This window comes from Symphodus melops (genome assembly GCF_947650265.1).
Source record: "Symphodus melops genome assembly, chromosome: 6".
Lineage (NCBI taxonomy): Eukaryota > Metazoa > Chordata > Actinopteri > Labriformes > Labridae > Symphodus > Symphodus melops.
This window is the reverse complement of record NC_136696.1, coordinates 24,650,186-24,673,609: the sequence shown is the minus strand read 5'-3', so window position 1 is coordinate 24,673,609 and position 23,424 is coordinate 24,650,186. Positions and strand designations below refer to the sequence as shown.

Here is a 23,424-nt window from a genome sequence, read left to right as displayed (position 1 = left end):
AGTCAATTAGATTAAATCTTAAATTACATTTGAAAGATTGAAGGTTTTAGGATTTAATCATTAAGTAAGACTTTTTCATCATACGATAGTTTTTAAAAACATATGTTGTAATGTCTTGCCACGTTTTGAATTACTGTAAAACATATTTTGAATAATTGAAACCTAAATCACTTTGTATTTTTGGATAGGCCAACAGCTGGAAGAATTAGGAAGGATTGGTTATCACAAAAAGTCTGCACCAAGTCTGATTAATGTCTGCTGACTGACAATTTAACACAATAGTCCTGAGGGAGAACAGTAAAATCTTTAATGCTAGATTATTTAAAATTAAGGTTGCGCATTTAGTCTTCTCTATTTTTTGATTTTTTTCCGTCTATCTGTAGTTTTTCTGTTCAGTTTTATTAATGGTATTTAATGCCTAGTAATAATCCTGTATTATATTTATATTTTGGAGTATTGGGTATGAAAGTTAGAAGATAGAAATCATGCGTGAATAATAAGAAGCTATTAGTCAACATTGCTAAAAGCAATTCGGTTTATTAATGACTCAAATGTGTGCATCCTAACAAGCATACCCCCTGTAGTGTGTGCTTTTGTCAGCTTTTTGCTTGTGCTACAAAAACACAGCAAAACCTGTTGATGAGAGATGTTAAGAAGACACAGAGGAATGAACTCCTGTCATGGCTGTGTGGAAACCATGCCAGCTGCTCACAGAGCTGAAACATTGTAGTGTCACAATTTCAATGATGAGTGAAAAGGAACGAATAGAAAAACATCCATGTCAGTGTCACACAATTAGGATTGTTGATGCTAAGATTTAAGAATAAGTAAGCTTGACACAGGAGCCTCAGGAGCAACGGCTCTGCTATTTGATAGCTCTCACCATGGACTTCCTGATGTGGGTCAGTCTGCTCTTGGCTTTGCTTTCGGCAAACTCTAGACTGCTGATGTCCTTCAGACGAGCTCTGTACTTGCTCATCTGTTCGTTGATGATCAGCTCCACACACCTAAAAATAAAAAAATTATGTGACTTGAGTAAAAACAAGAGCAACACAATACAGTGAAGTTTATACAATTCTAATTCACAAATTTAACAGTGTAGGAGGTTGTAGCATTCTTTTTGCAGTTTCTATTTCCTTTAATTTGAAGGAGATCTCTCAGGTCAGTGGACGTACGCTGTGGTCTTGCTGATGTCTTGGACGCTCTGCAGTGGGTCGATGGTGTCTGGGCAGCGGAGGATGCAGGGGGCAAACACAATCGCGAGGGCGTTGGCTGACATCCTGTTGGTATCTTCCTGCAAGGCAATCCTGAAACACACCATAAAAATAATCCTTTTAATCCTGATGTTGATTCTGTCTCAGACTATGAAAACCATTCTTAACAAAAACAACACGCAGGTTGCCATGTGACTGCAAAAAAACTCCTACATATTCTTAAGATCTACTTCAAAACCCAACCAGACACGGGTTGTCCTGCTTGAGGCTGTGTGTTGATTATTTTCTCAACCCTCACCTGACCAGATGGAAGATGAGGCGTTCCAGTGTACTGAGGTGCGTCCTGCTGAGCTGGTCGATCACAGAATACACTCCTCGGATCACCTCCCGCTTGTCTGGCTGACCTGAAAAGAAAAAAAAACAAACAAGTGCACGCCATCAGGCTGAGTCACACTTCACCTCTTTGAAATGACTCTCAGCTGGAGGAGCCGAACCGAGCCAGTGAAGGGGGTTAATTATGAGCTCACCCATGGCCCTGAGGAACTCCTCGTACAGCTCAAACGTCATGAGAGGGCTGGGCAGGTCACGGAGCCACTGTTTGAGAACACTTGCGATGACGTGGATGTTGTAGTCGTCTAGGTTCACGCTGTCCACATCTGAAACAGAGATACCAGGCTCAGGATAATTCATTCCCCTCATTTTTCCTCTTTCTCTGACAATATTTATTCGTAGTGTTAAAGGTCAAAAAAGAGACTTATCAGAAACACTGATTTTCAGGTAAACCGGTCGGTAAAAATATCAGAAACCAAACACAAGGGCCCCGTTGTAAGGAGGAGTAACACAGATAAACTGATGTGTGAAACACCTGTGTGTAAATCTCACCTGTGTCCAGCCCCTGTCGGAGTTCTTTGATCTTATTGGTGGAGCCGGACTTCCTGTAGATGCCCTCTGTGTAGAGTCCATGCATCTCGATGTAGTTGATGAGTTTCTCCACCAGCTGGGGCACAGTTCGCTCCTCGCTGGTCAGACGGGACAACTCCACGCCAAACTGCCGAGACGACAGCTCCGGATCGTACTGGTTTAAGAAAACAAAAACACAAACATGTTACGTTCATGCTGGCATACAACATATTTATTAACCATACATTTGCTAATATTAGCCACTGATAGCTTCAGGGCATACTGTACCAATCCAAATGATCGTGTTGGACCTAAACCTCTGAGTAGTCCTTGCTGTAGTTGCGACATGAACAAGAAATAACTAGGCACAGGGTGCTAGCTAAAACTTTTATAGTCAGAAAAACTACAAATGAGGCAGAGGGAGGCGAGTAGAGTCCAGTCTATACTAAACATGCAGCAGTAACAAAACATTTTCAGTTTAGCCAAAAAGACTAAAGCTATGTAATCTATTGTACCATAATAATCATGGGTGGAGTAATGGAGGATTAATGGAAAAAAACAGGGCTTTGTCCTGCTAATAATCCTCTCTATACCTTACACAAAAACATGCGACGCCTTTCAGGGGCTCAACCCAACACTTCCAGTCACTCCACAAACACTCTGAGTTACACACACTCACACAACATGGACACACACATTCACATGCGCACAGATTTGAAGTGTTTGGTCGACTCTGTTTGGCAGACAGCGTGAAATCTGGTCCTCATTGGAGTTTTTTTTCTTTTCTTTTAGTGCTCTCGTCTTCTTCTCTTACATTTATGTTGGCAATATTAATAAGGAATTATAAGATGTTTACATTATTCACACCTAATAATGTCTTGATTTGCTCAAATCAAAATGATACGGTAACAAAAACATGATATTATCCTACCATTTCAGTGATTTATATTCTTTGTTGTCCGTGTGATATTACAGCATCCTGATACAGGATATCTTTAATTCCTAATGAAATAATCAATTTTTTTTCCCGTTTTCAGAACAGACAAAAACATCTCCTCCTACCTTTTTGCTGCACTTGGTAGTCATCTTGGAGCAGCACTTCCTGTGGCAGGCGTAGCGACACACTGCAACAACACAGAACAACACAGTCACACTGATGCTCCGGCGTTTACACGACTGCAGCAACAACACCGGCAGCTGCGTTAGGACACGACCTCGCAGACTCGGGTGAACGTCGAGGCGGCGGCGGGAGAGAGTCGGATGTGATGTCTGCTGCGCTCTGAGAGTGATGGAGACAGTAACTAGATCGAAGATGGATTTATGAAAGGTGCCCGATGTTTAATCCAATTTTTCGGACACTCAGGGAGGCTGTGGAAGTGTGCGAGTTTGTGAGTATTAGAGTGTAACGTGAATGTGTGTGTGGGATGGGGTGTAATGTGCTGTGTGGGTGGAAATAAAAACTTAGCACACAGGCGTGAGTGCCTGTGGGTAAGTGAGTTAGAAGAACATTAGCACATTGGATACTGCTGTATGTCTGTGTTTCATATTAGACAGATCTTCATGCTGCTTTCTTTGTGGGTGCATTTTTAGTACTGGAGAAGATGTAAGCCAACTGGCACCACCGGGATTTGAACCAGCGACCCTCCAGTTCCAAACTCAACTCCCTACATTTTTGCTTGGACAACTTGGACAACTTTAATTGTTTGTCTGTTTTTCATGTTTAACATCAGCAGGGCCCCTCTGGGTCGTTGGCTAAGGTCAAACACCCTCCACCTGCTGTCTGTCCCAGAGACACATTTTAAGACTTGTGGTGTTTGAGGCCACAGCACTGATCCTTTGGAATTCCCGGCCCACCTCGTTACGTTCGTCTGACAAACATTGATGTCACCTCTTCTATCTATTGATCTACTGTATGTTACATTGTGCCAATTATTATTAATAATGTCGGTCCAAGTAGATTTTACCATATGATCATTACATAGTGCTTGTAATTGTTCTATAATGTTTTTTTCTTCAGTGCAGTAAAGTAAAATAAACATTTATTTGTTGTTATTTTTGTGGTGCAAAAGGTTGAACAGACAAGTGGATGAAATCAAACTGACTCCTTATATATTAGTTACGTTTGTGTGTGTGTGTGTGCGTGTGTGTGTGTGTGTGTTTATGTGTGTCCCGTCCTCACGTTTGCAGACGCAGGCTCGGTCCATCATCCAGATGAGAGAGGAGCAGAACTCGCAGTATGTGGGGATGCTGTACTGTGTGGACTTAAAGATGTGGCCGTTGTGTTCTTCCACCTGCAGGGGGCAGCAGAGTCACCAGTCAATTCAGCCCAATAAATAAGCTTCACTTAACTGATGTGTTTTAAACGTAATACTCACAATGTCAGTTTCTTTCTTCCTCGACTTCTTGCGTTCACGTTTAGGAGCCTTTAGGAGAAAAAACAAACCAGTTACAAACAGCTCCTGGTAATCTGCAGCCGACAATTCACACAATACTGTCTATTATCTTTGAATTCATGGTGCTGTTGTGACTTTAACTTTCTCACCCTGCCGATCGTTCCTTCCATGGGCTTGTATTCGGTCATGAACTCGTCCAGGAACACCTTGAAGGTGTTGACCCACACCTTCACCGGGGACTCGCTCCAGTCCCTCTGCTCCAGACGCATCGACTTCTCCAGGATGTGCTCGAACAGCGCGTACAGATCCTTGTAACGGATACTCTTCCCGTCATCCATCTTGTGGTTGGGAGAAAAGAGATTTGTCAGAATGGTCAGCGCTCTTTGTGTTCCCAATGACAAAGTCATCCTCATGTGGTGTGCAGAGGCTGACGTCCGCCCTGCTGGTGAACAGCTCAGCAGAGAATTTCTGCTGCTTTAAGCAGAGTGGAGAAGAAGATAACGGGAAACAGCAGCGAGGACTTACTGCCAGAGCCGTGGAATAGGAGTTGAAGATGTTGATCCTGAACTCCTTCAGCGCCTTCTTGAAGACGACGTCCACCATGGTGTCATTCTTTCCATCTACAGACTCGAGGTCGGCAATCTGGAGGGATAAAATGCCGTTCAAGTCAACGTCAGCTCAGCTCAAGAAGTCATGTCAACAAATGAGGATGATGAACAACCAATAATCATGAAAATAATTGGAAAGATTTTTTTTAGATCATTTTTGCCTTTATTGGATAGGACAGGTGAAGAGAGAGAGGAAATGTTGGGCGAACAGAAAGTGGGGTACGACATGCAGTATAGGGCTGAGGTGGGATTAAACCCATGGTGCAGCACAGAGGACTCATGCCTCTGTACATGGGTCGCACTACAAAACCACTAGGCTATTTTTTTTTAGGCATTGTATGCCTTTTTTCAGAGACAGGACAGTGGATAGAGTGAGAAACCAGGGAGAGAGAAAGTGAGGAACAACATGTGGGAAAGGAGCCACAGGTCGTAATCAAGTCTGAGCCGCACAGTCTCGAGGACTTACGCCTCACAACTAATTATTTTTCAAGAAGATGGCGCTGCATTGTAATATTTAATTGCAGACAACATAAATATTATGCACGATTTTGTAACTGATCACAGTAATATCATACCATCGAGTCATGGTGAGCGCTCTGGAGAAACTCAGTGTTAAAGTTTAATAGAAGTGTTTACAAATCAGATTCTACTAGATGTGATTCATCAAGTTCAGTCTGACATTTTATAAAAACAAACATTTGCTTTAAAGAGACTTCGTAAAAGAAATCGTAAGTGTGTGTGTGTGTGTGTGTGTGTTTGTGTTTGTGTTTATTCCTGCTGAGTGTATCCAGAGACAGGCGTGCCCTCACCTTCTTCATGAGGAAGTCGTTCATGCTGCGGTAGTCGTGTGCAGACGTCAGTATGTGCAGCGCGTCGTTTTGCCACTGAGCCGGCTCAAGAGTGATGCTTCCGATCTTCAGGCTGCGACGTCTCCTCATCTTCGGAGACGGTTCCTTGTTCTCCTTACTGTCCCTGACCTCCCGAGGAGGAGCCGCCTCCAAGTCAGGGCTGTGAGGAGGAGAGGGGCCTTCTGGGGAGGAGGAACACAAAGATGGAGAAGGGGGATTTGAATACTCTTTGTGTTGTATGCGTCTGTCTCTGGACATTTACACTGAATTGTCTTAATACAGCACACATCTTTTTTTTTAAATTTTTTTTTTACCATGCGTCTCTCCAGCTTCGCTCCTGCTCGCCTGCTTCTCTCTCGACAGTTTCTTCTCACTGTGCTTCGATTTACTCCAGAATCTCATCTTTCCTCTCATTATCCTAAATCAGAAACACAACAGGTTCATTAACGATCACTTCATCAGAGGATGCACAAATGTATAACACTTCAATATGAAGAGAACATTTTTGAAAAAAATGAAATTATGAAAACATATGTTATGTTATCCCAACGTAAAGACATGAACTTATATATGTGATCATTTTCTTTGTAAAAAAAAAAAAAAAAAAAAAAAAAAAGACACTTTGTATTAATCTTACCCTCCATCCTGACTGGACGTTTTCCTGAGCACCTCCACCTTGCCCAGGTCTCCTGACGACATGGTCTTATGGATCTTCTTCTGGTCTTTGTGAGAACCCTGAACATACGTGAAGAAACAGTTTAGAACAATACATCAAACATTTCTTTCAATATGCGTCTGCAAGACGTGTTTTTTTTTTGTCACCAGAAATGTTTGTTGTTTAGACAGTTTAGTTTCTCTACGTCTACAGACTAAAGACACATCATGTCAATCAGAGAGAAAAGCTTTGTGAATCCATCAGCGTAGTGACTGTTTATCAAGGTTAGTATTCATCTTCAGGTGCTCCACCTGTCTGCAGTCTGAAGAGAATGAGTGAAGTCACTATTCTAGACAGTCGAGATACTGAGAGATGGAAAGTCATGCTCCTCAGATCCTGTTATGTTGTTAGTGAGACGTTTCTCATCTTGTTTTTTTGTTTTTTTTTATTCCAGCATGCAGCGGCGGTGGCAGCAGCAGCAGACGACGGCGTGCAGCAGAACGCGAGGCGGGGCGTTTTTCAGGACACGTCGGTAGATAAGAGATCTTGAGAAAATCTCATTCTTGTCAAAGAAGGAGTAGATAGTATACAGGGATACCTTCACACATTTGGAGTTTGAATCTTTATATTTACCTTCAAGAAGAATAAAAGTGAGAAGTTTTCTTCTTACTGCTCAAATCAATCTGATGACTTGATCAACACTACATTTGATCATACAATATGTAAATCCTGAAGGTTGACAAAACCAAAATGATATTTTACCTCGTGTTGTGCCGAAAAATTGTGTTATTTTTTAACAAAGGCAGCAATAAATGTGCACAAAACATGTTCTGAGTCTATCATGGTATCACTACAGTAAAGATACTAGATTAAACTCCAAAATACATTAATATCCCTGCATGAAGAGATCATAAAAAGCTGAGTTAACGTGCATTTGTTCGTTCAGACCAGCGGAGGTGACTGCGTCTCTTAGAGTGAGGCGAAGAAACATTGGACTGCAGCTCAGCGGGCAGACAGTCCAAAAGAGGTCAACAGAACGACGATAGTGTGGGTTAGAAGTGTTAGAGGCTCCTCCCCCTTTAGCCTTGTTCACCTCAGAGGAGGATGGAGGGGGGAGGCGGCCTGAGAGCGTACAGGAAACAGTTTGTTGCTTGGAGGCCAAGGGACCTCCGGAGATCAGGTGTTTTACCATCTCGGAGTCACTGTGACAGTCGGCCTCAGGGTGTGCACGTGAGGGAGTCAGGGAGGGGGGCAGCGTGTGGGAGTGGGCGGGGACGTAGTATTCATCGTCGTCGTCAGACTGGGTTGCCCCCTCAGAGTTACAGCGGGTGAGAAAGTCGGAGCGCGTCCGGGACATTCGGGCTTTCTTTTTGGGGCCGGGGCGACCCACCTGCTTCCAGGTAACCACAGGAACATAAGGTCAGCCGCTAACATCTGTGTGTGTGTGTGTGTGTGTGTGTGTGTGTGTGTGTGTGTGTGTGTGTGTGTGTGTGCTTGTTCAAATCCATGAGGGAAGGCTGAAGCTGCACTAAACCGAATCTTGTGCAAAACCAAACCAAATAAAGAATCATTTATTTCCATTTTCAGCAACAATTAAAAACAGTCAAACAGATGTTCATGAAACAAAGAAATCTGTTTATGCAAATAAGAAAACATATGACCTTTGTGTAAAGCAATTTACATTCTAATTGAAAAATGTCTTTAAAACAACTCAGTTCTATATTTCTGCAGCTTTTTTTCATGTCCATCAGCTGAACCTGTGCCATTTTGTACTGAACCTTTACTGGTTTTAATTCTGTATGTTTATATTCTCTGTATTTGTCAGCGCAGAGAGAATCAAAGTTTTTGTATTTGTGAGCGTCTGATCTGATTCTGCAGTTTTTAGTACCCACAATACTAAATGATGAACATTGTAGTCAATACAAAGGAGTACAATTTAAACTGCTACGATGAGCTTGTGTACAACGCAAACCTCCACATCAAAATTAAAACAAGGTGCATGCAGCGTCTGCGCACGTGTGTGTGTGTGTGTGTGTGTGTGTGTGTGTGTGTGTGTGTGTGTGTGTGTGTGTGTGTGTCTCACCTCTCTGTTTCTGGAGCCTGGTGTTTTGGAGTCGTCTCTAAACATGGCCAGAGATCTTTCCTGGTTCACCAAATCTTTATCTGACCTGCATCACAAAAATAAACAGACATTAAGAGCTTTCTAAAAAGCCCAAATCACTTTCAGCAGTGATAAACCAAGTCAGGCATCAGCCCTAAAAAATAACATAAACACATTTCACACGAGCCTTCATTCACCGCTTTTAAAATGGGTAAAATTTATCCACAATCAGTCACATTAACACGTCCATCATGCTTATTGATCCAGTTTTTCTTAGTGGAAATTCTTTGAAGACAACCCTTTACCAATACCAGCAAAGAATTCTTTCTGGAGCTTTTTAGATCAGCCTGTAGGGACTTGGGTTGGGAACTGGAGAGTTGGCGGACCCTTCAGCAAGTCACCAAAACCCTAACTGCTCAAGAACTCTTTCATGTTCAAGCCATCACTGTGACATGTAATTCATGTCCATGTGTGTATGGTGGGTCTATTACTATAGCTCTATGAAAATTAGAATTTCCTCTCTTATTGGCTAAGACTTCCATCTCCTATATGCTCTGATTGAGGGATCCTTGAGCACTTTTATCATATTCTTCATTTTACTGTTTCTTTTAATCATGTTTTGGTGCACATACAGCCACCTGAACTTTTAGTACAGCGAGTCACTTACTTGGAGAAGGGCAGTTTGCGTCTGGGCGGGGAAAACACCGAGTTGGAGGGTTTCTCCACCATGTTCACAATCACAGTTTGGGCTGAGCTCTTCTTCTGAGCTTTCGGAGGTTTGGTTTCCAGGACGGGACTGGGAGACTCCTTCGCCGGCCTGGACGCCTTCCTCTCCTGCTGCTTTGGTAGAACAGCCGGGACGCCGTCTTTTGGTCCCAGGGCGAACTGGACGTCCACCTCTGAGGAGCTAATCCTTGTTACTACGTCTGTAGATGCCACTGAAGATCTGACTTTCTCTGATGCACCTTTCTTCGCCTTGGTAGAGATCCCATGAGGTTTTTCCACCTTTGACGACACCTCCGGGCCTGCGACGGGTGTTATTTTTGAACAGGATGATGCTGCTTCAGTCTCCAGAGCTTTTTCCAGGGTTTGGGCTGCCAGCAGCTCCCCCTCCTCCACAGGACTCTCCTTCTGCATACTGATCAACACCACCACAGGCCTCCGCGATGTGGACTCCCTTCTGTCTTTGCAGGATTTGTTTGGGCTTTCAAATTTGGATTCATGAACTGGACTTTGGTCAGATGAGATATAAAACGTGGCCCTTGGCTCCTTGTCTTGGTACTCCATGGCAGGCTTCTCGTTAAAGTTGGAATCTCTGAGCCCCGCGCTGATCTGAATATTCTGAGTTTGGGGTTGCTCTTGAGGTGCAGTCGTCTGGGAACCAAAGCCTGCCGAGCCTTCAGTCTCCATGTCTTCCACATTGAGCAGCTCGAAACTTCCGTGACTGGCTGGAGACCCTCGGGGGGAGTGTCTGTTGTCTGGGACCAAGTCCTCCAGCACGGGACCTCCCATGCTGACGGTTCGGACCTTGAGGAGTTCCAAGCTGAACTGAGCCTGCTCCAGCTCTCTCATCCGTCGGCTCTCTCGTTTTGATCGGTTCTTATGACTCGTCTCGTTCCAGCACGGGACCTCCCATGCTGACGGTTCGGACCTTGAGGAGTTCCAAGCTGAACTGAGCCTGCTCCAGCTCTCTCATCCGTCGGCTCTCTCGTTTTGATCGGTTCTTATGACTCGTCTCGTCTGTTCCTCTGCTTCGCTCGGAGTCCTCCTCTTTCTCCGTCTCTCCCACGTCAAACAGGACGGGTTGAGAGTCTTCGGGGAGTTCTACCGAGATGTCCTGGACACAAACCTCCTGTATCGACGACGTGAGGTCCTCCATGGTTCCTTCATCCATCTCTGCTGGAGGACTCTGTTGACTGAGTCGTTCATGCTGCTCCTTCAGTTCCCTGAACCTGAAGACATTACCAGTGAATAATGCAAAAGGGTTATTACCAACATTTCCACACAAAAAAATATTATTCTGCACAACTTGGTTTAAACAAGTTATTTTCTACAGATTTAGACTTACACCTGCACTTGTAATCTTTTGTTTGGCAGCAGGAATAATAATGAAAACAGGACTGACCTTTATCAGTGTGAATGGAAACTCAGACACAGCGTGTAATTGGAGTGTTTGGTCATCTGATATCAGTCCAATAATTTTCTTTTCTTTTTTTTTTTGGAGCTTTTACAAAATTCTGAAGGTATGATCTTGCTCTGTAGCCATAAAATGATCCACTGTGTTTCTACACATTTACTGATTTTGGAGCTTTTGTTAGTATGATGAACAAAATGATACATGATTACAATCTTGATATATAAATGTAAACTATTAAATTCATTCCTCATCTAGTCAAACTCCCCCCTCGTGGTTGGACTCTGTGGCTCACCTGAGTCGAGCCAGGTATCCTCTGCCCACCGCCTGCAGCTGTGTCACCGTCCTGTACACGCAACAGTATCTCCTCCTCTCCCTGAATCCTCTCCAGGTGGCTTGAACTGTTACAGCCGCCAGAGCTCTGCGATGCCTGCAGCACCTCCAGCTCCTCTGTATGATGAGGACGGAGTCCCTCCACTGCAGGAACCTCCTGCGCTGCCTGTAGCTCCTCCAGGCCGCCTGCAGACACACCACGGCGCCCTCCTCATAACTCGAGTCCATGGAGGACTCTTTGAGGAGGCAAAATCGCCACCATCTCTGCAGAGTCACAGAAAAGGAAGAGGAAAAATGTGTTTGAGGATTAAAGGAAGGTGGGAATACCCGCTGCTAATGACCTTTTATATTTCCATGCCAGTTAACTGATTTTCACTTTTACTTGTCATATTTGAAGATTTCAGACAGCACATCCCTCCCTGACGCATTTTTAGACACTTGTGTTTGCTTCCTTGGCAGCCACTTTGACTCTCCTCCTGACTCCTTCAGGCTTCGTTTTTTCAAGCAATATCATGAAATAAATGTTTATCTCGACGCGTCAGATGAAAGTCACTTATTAAGTGTAACGAGATATTTCTGATCAGAAATAATTACAGACACACCCAGGTAGATTTGAGTGTTTGAGTTTACTGTATCTATTGGAAGTTGCCACTGTTGTCACTGTTTCTAGACTGACTGGGTTTGTTTTCTCTCCGCCTGACAAAGATTTGGACAGCTCCCCTCCGAGGACTCCTCCAGACACAACATACACACAGCCGACTGAATGCAGCGTCAGACCCTTCATTGTTTTTCCTCTTTCTGTCCTTCTTGTTCTCCACAGAGAGATTAAAGAGTCCTAAACATGTTCTTTTAAATGATTGTTAAGCTGGCCTGGCCCTGGATGAGGAGTCAATAGTTTGACTACAAAGAGATATAATGTTGGTGAGATTTGATTGTTTAAGATGTTAAATGTAGGTTTTTTAACTCCTTTATAGATGCATGTGGTTTCGGGAAATTCACAATTGTGCACCTGTAGGTTAAGACAAATCCTTTTTATGTTTTCAATTGATTGATTTTTTTTAAAAACTTTTTCTCATTTTGGAATGGAAGAAAATCTCTCGAGAAGACAACATGTCACATCCCAGAGAACAAGCAGCAGTCGATAGGATGATCAGTGGAAAATTCTTGCTGAGACATTAAAGCTGTTCATGTCTGAGAGGCTGCGTTTACATCACCGTGGAGTAAACACACCTCTATTAACCACATAATAGTGAAACAGTCAAGAGGCTAAGAAGCTGTAATGGAGGATGGATAACCCTGAAAAGCCATGATAGTTAAATTGATCCACGATGCATTACCAGTCAGATGTAGAGGAACACAGGGGTTGACTGAACATGAAAACTTCTCAGGCCTCGTTTTGCCTCCACATCGTCTCACCTGGATGACGCAGGTGGCTCTTTTCATGTCGACGAAGTGCTTCCTCTCCAGGACAGCCCTGAAGCGGCGCTGCAGCGTGACGATTCGCCGTAGGACTTCCTGGTGGAGGGATGTCTGAAGACGCTGACGCTCCGCCTCTCGCAGGAACACCTTCATCATACATGTGCAAATGTTACTTTAAGTTAAGTCCTACAGTTAATAAACAACAAGTACGTTCCCAGTATCCGTACCATGGTGTTTCCCACTTGATACCCCGCAGGAGGCAGGTGGATCTGTCTGAAAAACTCCCTGATGCCTGACTTGGTTGGATTCGTGCCTCGAGGCAGCAGCACATGAAAGTGATGCACAAAGTCCTGAAAAAAAACAAAAAAACAGCTTTGAACTCAAAACACAGCTACACCTACACAGCATTGTTGTCAGAGCTACATGTTAGGGAGGGTTACCTGGAAGGTGTACTTGATGCTGTATCCTGATTGTCGGATCCGGACGGTTTCCAGCATTCCTGTGTATCTGAGCTGCCTGAGCACCAGGCTGTCGTTGAAACGCAGCGGGAGCTGAGCACCAGAGAGAGAGAGAGAGAGAGAGAGAAAGAGAGAGAGAGAGAGAGAGAGAGAGAGAGAGAGAGAGAGAGAGAGAGAGAGAGAGAGAGAGAGAGAGAGAGAGAGAGAGAGAGAGAGAGAGAGAGAGAGAGAGAGAGAGAGAGAGGAGAGAGAGAGAGAGAGAGAGGGAGAGGGAGAGAGAGAGAGAGAGAGAGAGAGAGAGAGAAAGAAGGTGTGAATGAAAATGAAGTCATCCTTAAGTGATGAAGAGAAGCAGAGTTTCAGAGGTGACTGCTCCTGGAGCAGGAGTTACCTTCTCAGCGTTGGAGCGAATGCATTTGACGAAGTACGGCTCTGACTGATCGAGAGTCTCCATCAGCTTGTTGAGGGACGCCTGACGACACACACAACAAACTATGACATCACATCCTCAAGAATTTGTAGAAAAAAAGAGTTTGTGGAAAGAAGTTTTTGAACTAAAATGAGAATTTCTATTTTAGGTTACTTTACTTCCACTTCACTGAATTTCAGTGGCAAATAACAAACGTGCTTTTAAAAAGCATCTTATTCAAAATGTGCCTTTATTCAGCTCATGATGTGTTTTTAATAAAATATCATTTAAATATAAACGTGTAAGTACATCTTCTAAATACACATCCTCAGTGTCTCCTTGAATAGAAAATACTTTAACCCCCGTTTATAATATTTGCTGCTGAGTCACTTGTGTTGTTGTAATTCGCTGATCTTCCAGCAGAGGGCGACGGCAGCACTGACCTGAAACTGTGCACTGATGCTGGGTGGCTTCTTCTTCTTGTGCAGGTGAAGCAGAGACTTGGTGATGCGGTCATGAAGCGTCACACTGCTCAGGTAGCGCAGAGACTTCACATCCAGCAAGTGCTGAAATGAACAGGAGCACACTCTGTGAGGTCTATGTCTACTCTCTTCTCGAGCTCTTTGAGGTGTGCATGAAGGTGTCATACTTCTGTGTCTTACCTTGGGAAGTGTGGGCTTGATTTTGCAGTTTTTGTTTCTCCTGCAAGTGAGAATGATCATTTTCAGATTTTATAGTGGAGGATATCCACAGCACCCGTTAAGAAAGAACATACACACCTTCGGTTTGTTACCTATTTAAATGTAAAACTGATGCACTTGACAGGAGACTCCATATGAAGGGTAGGTATGAAAAATTCCCTTACATTATTTTACTTTAAATGTGCGAATAAGCTCAGCCTTTAGCTACAAAACAATATCCTGATAAAAGTGAAATGCATTTTGCATTGGCTGCAAAGACAGTTGCTTGTGTGCATTTACATTGTCATCAGCTGATAGACAACGAACAATAGTGGGATATTTTATTTGATCCTTACGCACAACAGTTGTCCTGATCTCAAAGTTTATCGGCTCAGATCAACAGATTGAGGTCAATAGTTTCTGGACAAGTCGATTAAAGAAATACCAGTGGTACAAAAACAGAATCACGTGTGTGTGTGTGCAGATGTTGATGTGTGTGTGAGGCTCACATTAGTATGCCCTGAGCTCTCTCCAGAAGTTTGCTGCTGGTCGAGTGGATGAAGATCCCTTCTTCTTCCAGGGCGGGACTTCCTGACGAAGACAGACGACCAGACCTGCGACCGTTACAGCCAACACCAAAGCCATCCCTGCGGAGAAGGAGGGAGGGAGAGAGAGAGAGAGAGAGAGAGAGAGAGAGAGAGAGAGAGAGAGAGAGAGAGAGAGAGAGAGAGCGCGAGAGAGAGCGAGAGAGAGAGACAAAGAGGTGAGAGATTTCAAGGGAGGGAGTGTGCTTGACCAAATCCCTATCACCTTATTCAAAATATATTTGTGTCGTGTCGTGCTCACCAGCTGGCCTTTTCATTCAGGGCGTTGGTGCCTTGAAGATCTGACAGAGGAGTGCGAGGATTTTTGCGAGTGATACCTGGATGGCACAAGGAGATGGAAGGAGAGGAGAGAAGAAAAGACGGGGAGAGGAAACAGATGAAAGAGAAGGAGACTTCACCTTGAACATCCCTTATAGGAATTCTCAGCAAAATATTTATCTCCACCCACAAATAAAAAAACCTAAACTTCGTGAGACCTGAATGTTTTAATTATCAGTGCTTTGTGTGTTTGTGTGCATTAGTGGTTTTGGCACAGGAACAATAAATGCCTATGGAGACATTATATAAGGAAACAAGCAGCTAATGAGCTCCAGTTTACATTTGTGGTTTTCTCTTGTAAAAGCCTGAACTCACTGATTATACAGTGGCGTGACTTATTTCACAGAACTGGTTCATATAAAGATACCAGGAGTCAGCCAGAAGCTACTTAGCTTAGCCGAGCAGAAACAAGAGGAAACAGTCAGCATGGCTCTGATGACATATCGTACATGTGCTGACCAGCTCCTGTAAATATCTTCTTTATTTAAACACCAACTTTGATTAAGTCCTATGGGAAAGTCTGCAGAAATGCTGACTCATGGAGAGTACAGTATGTCATTTTGCATTGTAGGTCCACATCTCAACTTGACATTTCAACAGTGAGAAAACACTAAGCGAGCACACTAGGACTAGGCCTCAAAGTCTGTGAGTGTAGAGTTGAAAGTTTGGGATCCAGCCATATCACGCTGATGTAAATGTGTAAAATCAGCGGACTTTCCCTTTAACAGAGGAAATTCTTTGGGGAATTCTCAAAGAAATTTCCCTTGAAATCAATTTCAGTGCTGGCAGCTGTGAAATCCCTCTGGAGTTATTCTATAAAGCAAAGAGCTGCGTTAAAGCATAATGACACATGACACACACACACACACACACACACACACACCCTCGTGTTAGCGCACATGAAGCCACATTAAGACACACCTGGGCCGATGTATAAAGCACATCAGAAGCTAAGTGTGTGGTAAAGGACGTGCAGAGACTCATTAAACCCTGCAGCTCCACACGGAGCTCATTGATTGGTGCGATCGCTCGTGCGTGGGAAACATGCCGTCTATGAGCTCTGCTGCTGTGACCGAGTCCGACCAGAGCTCACAATGACCCACATATATCTGATCTCCATGTCTTATTAACAACTCTAATAGAAGCAGCTCACTGAGGCAAATAATCATACCAGATCCATTATTCTCAACCTGACCACAGAGCGCTTTGTCCACCACAGGCTGGAATTGATTTTCTTGATTGGATTGAGCTCAGAAAAGGGTTTTAAAAAATGAAATGGAAATGAAAGCTCTTCTCGCTTCAGTTCACCTCACTTCAACAGACCTTTATCGACAGAATCCAGGCCTCCATATTAACCACATTAACGGGGAGCAGATTTCAAATAGGTCAGGGGTGAGTTTCACCGAGAATATAATAAATGTAATGGAAGTCAAACGTATTAGCACAGTTCCTAAAAGAGTTAATATAATCCAGAAAAATAAGAAGGATTTCCTAAACAAATTGTGGGACGCTCTCACACTAGCCATTCAGTACGGTGCCTAAGGACGCTTGGCTCTCAAAGTCCAGTTTGTTTGACAAGTGTGAGCTCTCCCATCCTCGGCCCTGGCACGGTTGAAGGAAGTGTTCTTCAGGGTGGTACAGGTCATGCACGGGCATGTTGCGCCTGTATCTGACTAAAATGTCTCTACGTTGTTCTGTGACGTGCAGGTTGGACTCTACCATGCCTTGAAATGTACTATATTTTGGAGCCTGCCTGTTGAAAACTAAGCATGCTTCATACATGTGCAGATATTATGACGTTCTGTGTGAGAGGTAAACGTGCTCAGCAGTGTGAGTGCAGGCCAGCGGGGGCTGGGACGGGGAGAGACAATCATGCTTCAGTGTGGACACGCCAGGGCTTCGTGACTTACTGTATTTCTCGTCTTTGCATCTTTGAAGGATCTCCAGGCTCCTCTGGTGAACCGGGTGATGAAGGAAACTGAAGCTGTCGACAGTTTTGACTACAGAACAGGGAACAGCGGCGTCGTTCCCTGAAACACACAGAGAGATACCAAACTCAAGCCATCGACATAAAACACTTCACACCTTTAAACTAACGAATGAATATGTTTCAGTAGAGTGAAGGCGTGAAGTTCATCAGGTAATATGTTCAGATTCATGCAGAGAAACATTACAACACCACGTCTGAAGACTCATTTTGACAAACTGGCTTTTTTTTTTTTTGCATTTTAGACGGGTTCAGAGAGAAACAAGCTGGATCAAATTGTCATTTGCACTTTTTTTTTTTTTTTTAAATACTCACCAGTTTTTTTGTGTGTGTGTCTGCGGCCGGCCTCCCTGAAAGCCACCAGGGCTCTGAAGTAAGCTCGCAGCACGGCCCAGCGGAAAGTGGCCACAGGGTCGATTCCCATCAGGCCGCAGATAAAGGCGTTCTTGCTGCTCTTGAGCAAAGCCACGACGTCCGGACGCATGTGGTCAGTGTTTTTCTCCCTGAAGTCCTGAATGAAGGAGAGAAACACGAGCGAACATTAGTTTGTATCAAACACACACACACACACACACACACACACACTCATCATGTCTTTCTCAAAGGCAAGGAATAGAAAACATTCTCACTCCACAACTAAAGTGAGATTTCGACAAAAAAATCAGAACCGTTGTCAAATCTGTCAGCAGATTGTTAGCCTAGCCTAGCTTAGCATAAAGAGGGTGTACAGTTTTGTGCTTTTCTCTTCTATCAGACTTCTGACGCTGAATAACCTCAGCGTTACGTTTGTTTTCTGAATGTGCTTATAAATACATTTATTTTTATTCATGGGCGCCTTTCATGACACTCAAGGTCACCTTACAGAAGAATAAAAACAACACAACAAAACATGAACACAAACATGAATTATTGATGTATTAACTGGAAAATCAGACATACTGAAGGTTTGTTTCATGGACAGAGTCCTGCAGTAAAATCCATTCTAACACACCAAACCAAACTTTGCAGTGTTTTCTGTTTGGGGCAGACTGGGGACGTTTCAGTGACTTTAACTTTATCCAATCAGGAACATGAAAACTAAATGTTCTGGGTGAAAACGACGTCCGTTAAATGAAATGAAATGAGGTGCAAACACACACCAAAGTGAAAGTTAAACTCCATTTCTTATGTTTTATCAGTCTGTAAGTCATTAAATGTTGTGTCTGACGTTTTGCTAAGACAACAGACACATGAACTATAAACCCTTCTCTCTCTCTCTCTCTCTCTCTCTGATAAGAGTCAGCTGTGTTTTTATTGCTGAGGCCACATCACAGACATTTCACGCCCGTGGCTCTCTCAGCACATTTCACGCCAAACAACTCTCTGGCTCTCAGCAGATGACGGGATCGTTTTCAACATCCAGAATAACTAACAGTTACAGATTTATATTATACAGTCAAACAACAATACGCTTGCTCCGCTCCAGAACATGTGCTTCTTATCTGAGCTCAGCTGGGAGACAAACACAGAATCTGATATAGCTGTAAAAAATATTCCTAATTTGATGGAACAACGAGAAGGTCTCCTGCAGAGTGAGAGTGTTGCATGGTGGTGCAGTGGTTATTGCTGCTGAGAAGGTTCCTGATTCAAATCCCTGTCGAGAGGAGTGAAGTTTTCATGCGTTCTCTCCAGGTACTCCGGCTTCCTCCCACAGTCCAAAGACTTGCTCATCAGGTTAATCAGTGACTCTTTATTGTGTGTAGATTGACTAAAAAACAGTCCAGGGTGAACCCCCCTCTCGCCTATGACAGCTGTAGACCACCACGACCCCGAACGGGAAAGTGTCATGTGTGGATGGAGAATCAAGCCAACCACATGGTAGATTAATGCATCTTTAAAAAATAGCATCCGGCTCAGAAAATCTTTTTTTTTTATTCAGTCTCTAAAAGGAGATTTAATTTGGATGCAACAAACTGTCTTACACAGAAAACAAGTTTCTGAATCCAAATCTGTTTCCAGTCACTGACGATTTGGCGCATGCACAAAAAATTCAAACTAAAGAACAACGAGTGATAAAGCATCTGAACGAGCAGCTATCCAAACTCTGTTTTGCTTCTTCTTTATTTTGTTTAGCTTAGCTACGTTCCAAAGCATGAGAGCCAGCTGGACAACAGTCTGTCATCGTTTATCTCCTGGTGCTCGTAAAGACGCCTAATGGAACCCCAGCTTGAGTTATTAAAGCGTTCGGATCAGATTCCACCAATTGTTCTCTGAGCAGAACGACGCAAACAGGCTGAAAACCTTGTTGGTGTTAACAGGCCGATAGAAATGTGAAGCTTTGAATCACTTCAAAGAGTTTTTTTTTTTTAATAACTAAGAAAATGTGTCAATAAAATGCACGTATAAAAACAAGCCTTTTTATGGCTTTTGCTACAGTTCACTTAGGTCCAAACAAAATGATCACACTTATTCCACGTACACGGTCAATTTAGCGACACACAGGAGTCTCTCACCTTGACTCCGTACTTGACTTTCCCAGCGTAGTGTCTGATGATGAAGGCGGGCTCCATGACGGCGGGGAACTCGATGTAGCTGTTTCCTTCATGCTGACGCTTGAACTTGTCCAGCAAGGTCTGATTGGAAGCCTGAGGGAAACTAGGAGTAACAGTAGGAGAAGGTTAAAAACATAAGAGAGACTGAACATAAGACTTACAGTAAGACTCAGTCATTTGTGTCAAAGAAAAGCATTTCATCTTATAACAATAGAAAAGCGGCTTGAAGGGATAGTTAGTTAATTTTTTAGGGAGGCGGGATGAGATACTAAGAGTGGGAGGTGTCTGTCAGGTGCAAGATCACGTAAGTGTTTGTCTGTAAAAAAAGATCAGATTGAGAAGGGTTTCTGACGGCTCTGAAAATGTTCTAGTGAACAGGTACACTGACACTAGTTTTCAGGTCAGAGATTCTCAAAAGTAGCTCATTTAAGTGATATGATGATACGAGGTGTAGAGACCTTGTTGGCAGTCATGCGTACCCTCGCACTGACGAAAAAATGATTCCAGTCAGAGTCAACAGGCAAGGAAGGCAACGGCTTGAGGCCTCAAATCAAACCAAAGCAGAGGCCCAAAATGTGCTAATTTTGCAATGACAGGAGGCCCCCCTTCTGACAGCACTCACTTTATTGGCCCTGTGTGTGAAGATTTAAGTGTTGCGTGCATTGTTGCCGTGAAAAGTTTGTAACTGAAAGTTAACAAAAAAAATGGAAAATGAATTATCCGTCAAAAGGAGAGAAATAAGAAACGGGAGAGAAGAGGAGTAAGCGTTGAGAAAATGGCCGACATAATGGTGATAAACGCTGGTGGGAGGTTCCCCCGATTGATTCTGGGCACAGACTGAAGAAATGTCACTGCTCCCAGCACATGATAAGTTTATGTGGCACCATCACTGCACTACCTCTGCATTGTCAGAGAACGGGAAGATGTTACTTAAGCTTTATTAAAGATTTCAAGAGAAGCGTATCTCAAACGACTAATGTCCTCCTTCTATCTCGGCTTTTCTTCGATGAAAAAGAGGCTGCGGGGGGCTCAAAGGAGAAAGGCTGAAAGCCAGTCTTCAACAACCAAACTTCAAAACAACCTATCTACCTCTTTAATACACAAACAACTTATCAAGTATTTTGCTGGCTTTTACTTTCCTGTACAAGGTAACGCCACAGTAGCAGCTGTTAACTGACAAAATCTAAGGAAAATATGCAGTGTATCGAATTCCTTTCCCCCTCTCCCTCAGGGATGAAAACTGTCACAAACTTAATGTTACGGCTCAAATTTAACCAAATGTATGACGGCTCTTTTTTCACATTCTTCCTTGTTGTTTTCACCTTTGCCTTGTGGAAATTTCACCCATCCCCATCTTACCTAAGGTGGGCCAGATCAACACCCCTGTAGGGTATCTTAAACTCTCCTGTACACACTTGTGACGCACACACTCTCCTGGCTGGAGTGTATCTGCAGGGGTCTTAAAGCTTGATGCCTTTACTGTAGAAATGAACCCCCACGCTCGCCCCTGATCCTGCCGTAACCTAATCCACTTCTCCAGAGGCCCCACAGCCCTGCCAGCTCTCTGCGACTGTGAATGATGGGATCTCTAAGCGTCTTTCTCTCCCTCAGTGTAATCATTTAGCATGAAGGCCCTTCCTGTGGCAGCAGAAACCCCCAGGAGACAACCTGTCCCCCCTTGTTTTTTTCTTTAGAAATCCCCCTTTGACCCTAATTCTCCCAAAGTGGCACCCCTTCTGTGCAAGCGCACAATATAGATATATAATGTACACACACACACACACACAAATATATACACTCCAGGTGTTATTAGATCCAGATGAAGCAGCCAGGCTAAGTGGCACGTAAGATGACAGCTAACATTGATAAATATGGCTGTGTGTGTACCGCCTGATGTGTTTTTACGCCAGGGGGGCGGGACACGATGGATTTGATTTATGGAGGGGAAGGTAGAACGCTGACCTGCAGCAGGAGAAGGTTTCACAACAAGACTGCAAAGTAAAAAAATATTCCAAATAGGATCCAGAGATGTTAGCAGGAGGGATAAAAACGCCTCTATGCCTCAGTTAAGCCCTGATAGGAGTCCCAGAGTTGTTATTCATCAGGCTAATGAGCCAACAGTCTGCAGAGGGAGCAGTTTGTCTCTGTGATTCAACATGTGTAAAAGGCAGCTTTGTACAGGCTGAGCAGGGCATCAATAATGTATACTACAATTAAATACATACTTGCACTCCTCGTCCAGCAGGTGGAACAGCGCCGTGGGTTTCTTGCTGATGAGGTTGATGCAGCCGCTGTTGTCGATGTATTCGATGTTGTGCCAGGTGATGCCCTCTGCCCTGTACTCCTCCTGCAGGGGGGGGAAACATGGACTTCTTGTCAATACATACTTGCAGGGAAAATGACGTTCTGTCAAAGCTGTTGCAGAAAAAAAAAAGGATTTTTTGTTGACTCATTGACTCTTTTAACGCTTCACCTGAAAAAGACTGACTCGACACTTTACAGGAAATCTTTTGTTTGTAACCGAGAAGCTACATGGGATCAATGTGGGTCTCTCATGAGGACTTTATCAGGATCCCTCCAGCAGAATAAGCCTTTAATCACTTGTTTCATCGCTGAGAGACTTGAGAGGAACAACTTGCCTTAAACTTTACAGAAAGACACCGTGATCATTATAAGTTAAGAGTCAACAGTGAACGACTCCAGGATTAAAAACCAAATAATCAAAGAAACAGTTTAAACATGACATGATGTTCTTGTGTTTTCAATACATAAATGTGGTAAATGTGGTTTCAATGCATCATCTAGTTCCTGGAGCACCTCCTCGCTTTGCATTCTTCGAAGTGCTGGAATCTGAATCCTCATTACTTCTGCCATCTTGTCGGTTCTCAGTTAAACCAAACTTAACATCTACAGTACGCCCCCCTGGGGCCGATGAGGATCAAGTTTTATGACCCATGTCACTTTAATACCTCTAAGGGAGGGACCAGTAACAAACCTTTTCCAGCTGGGATGAGTGCTGACACAAACGGATTAAAAGGAGATCAAATATTCTTGTCTATATGGTGTATCTACCCGTCTGTATACTGTACATTTGAGCATGCTACTTAAACAGCAGCTTTTAAGGTCTTAGGATGATGCAATGTGTATCATAAGGAAACAACAAACATCCATTTGTGTTCTTCTTTACCAGTAGGGCATTGCAGGGCAAACAATGAGCTCTTGGAAACATAAAGTACTTTTGGTGTAATGCTGATAAACTGCTCCTCTGAGGAACATAAATGTGCTCAGTATTGTACATAAGCGCAACACTGATTTTTCTTTTCTTTAAATGGTATTTCTAAGGCGACGTTGGCATTAAAGCAAAGCTAAAAGGAAGTCACATTTGACAAAGTGTTGAAAACATGATCTACAACCTCGTAAAAACCCTAAAAGAGGTTCAGAATTAAATATTAAATATATAAATATATTAAATATTCTGTGACTGTAATGGACCAAGCTGTCTTTGAGGGTTGATTGTGGTCTGATGCCGACATGAAACCAAAAGCAAGCACACTATGTGCAGCAATGTGAAAAACGAGGGTTTAAAGAGCTTCAGAGAAGAAAGAAAAGATGGAATATCAGAGACAGGAGGAGCAATAAGTAGCGAAAACCATAAAGTATTTATTTTTTAAACCAACAAAAGTGTAAAAATGCGAAAACGGGATAAGTGGAGTCAACAAAATACAACCTTTAATCCACAAAGCACTAATAACCATTCATCCATGAATGTCCCTCCAATCTTGCAAGGATTTGTAAAGATATCTTGGTGTGTTTATTTGTATAGGGACACAT

At 43.3% G+C, this 23,424-nt stretch overlaps 1 protein-coding gene across 1 annotated transcript in view; it reads right to left on the bottom strand.

The window, feature by feature from the left end:
• Positions 1–23,424, bottom strand: part of LOC306825275 (unconventional myosin-IXAa-like) — a 124,949-nt gene that overhangs the window by 5,355 nt on the left and 96,170 nt on the right. Inside the window, exons 12-41 of the mRNA XM_079345908.1 lie at positions 21,819–21,940; positions 19,555–19,696; positions 17,378–17,573; positions 16,986–17,105; positions 14,999–15,074; positions 14,662–14,799; positions 14,135–14,174; positions 13,916–14,038; positions 13,455–13,535; positions 13,046–13,156; positions 12,833–12,955; positions 12,603–12,752; positions 11,149–11,450; positions 10,371–10,671; positions 9,387–10,246; positions 8,702–8,786; positions 7,808–8,008; positions 6,601–6,698; positions 6,278–6,381; positions 5,925–6,145; positions 5,033–5,149; positions 4,657–4,845; positions 4,490–4,537; positions 4,294–4,405; positions 3,177–3,238; positions 2,097–2,289; positions 1,742–1,870; positions 1,513–1,618; positions 1,176–1,307; positions 884–1,007 (exon numbers count right to left, since the gene is read on the bottom strand). Of these exons, the coding sequence (XP_079202034.1) occupies positions 884–1,007; positions 1,176–1,307; positions 1,513–1,618; positions 1,742–1,870; positions 2,097–2,289; positions 3,177–3,238; positions 4,294–4,405; positions 4,490–4,537; positions 4,657–4,845; positions 5,033–5,149; positions 5,925–6,145; positions 6,278–6,381; positions 6,601–6,698; positions 7,808–8,008; positions 8,702–8,786; positions 9,387–10,246; positions 10,371–10,671; positions 11,149–11,450; positions 12,603–12,752; positions 12,833–12,955; positions 13,046–13,156; positions 13,455–13,535; positions 13,916–14,038; positions 14,135–14,174; positions 14,662–14,799; positions 14,999–15,074; positions 16,986–17,105; positions 17,378–17,573; positions 19,555–19,696; positions 21,819–21,940 (4,806 nt within the window). The remainder of the gene's footprint in view (positions 1–883; positions 1,008–1,175; positions 1,308–1,512; positions 1,619–1,741; positions 1,871–2,096; positions 2,290–3,176; positions 3,239–4,293; positions 4,406–4,489; positions 4,538–4,656; positions 4,846–5,032; positions 5,150–5,924; positions 6,146–6,277; positions 6,382–6,600; positions 6,699–7,807; positions 8,009–8,701; positions 8,787–9,386; positions 10,247–10,370; positions 10,672–11,148; positions 11,451–12,602; positions 12,753–12,832; positions 12,956–13,045; positions 13,157–13,454; positions 13,536–13,915; positions 14,039–14,134; positions 14,175–14,661; positions 14,800–14,998; positions 15,075–16,985; positions 17,106–17,377; positions 17,574–19,554; positions 19,697–21,818; positions 21,941–23,424) is intronic.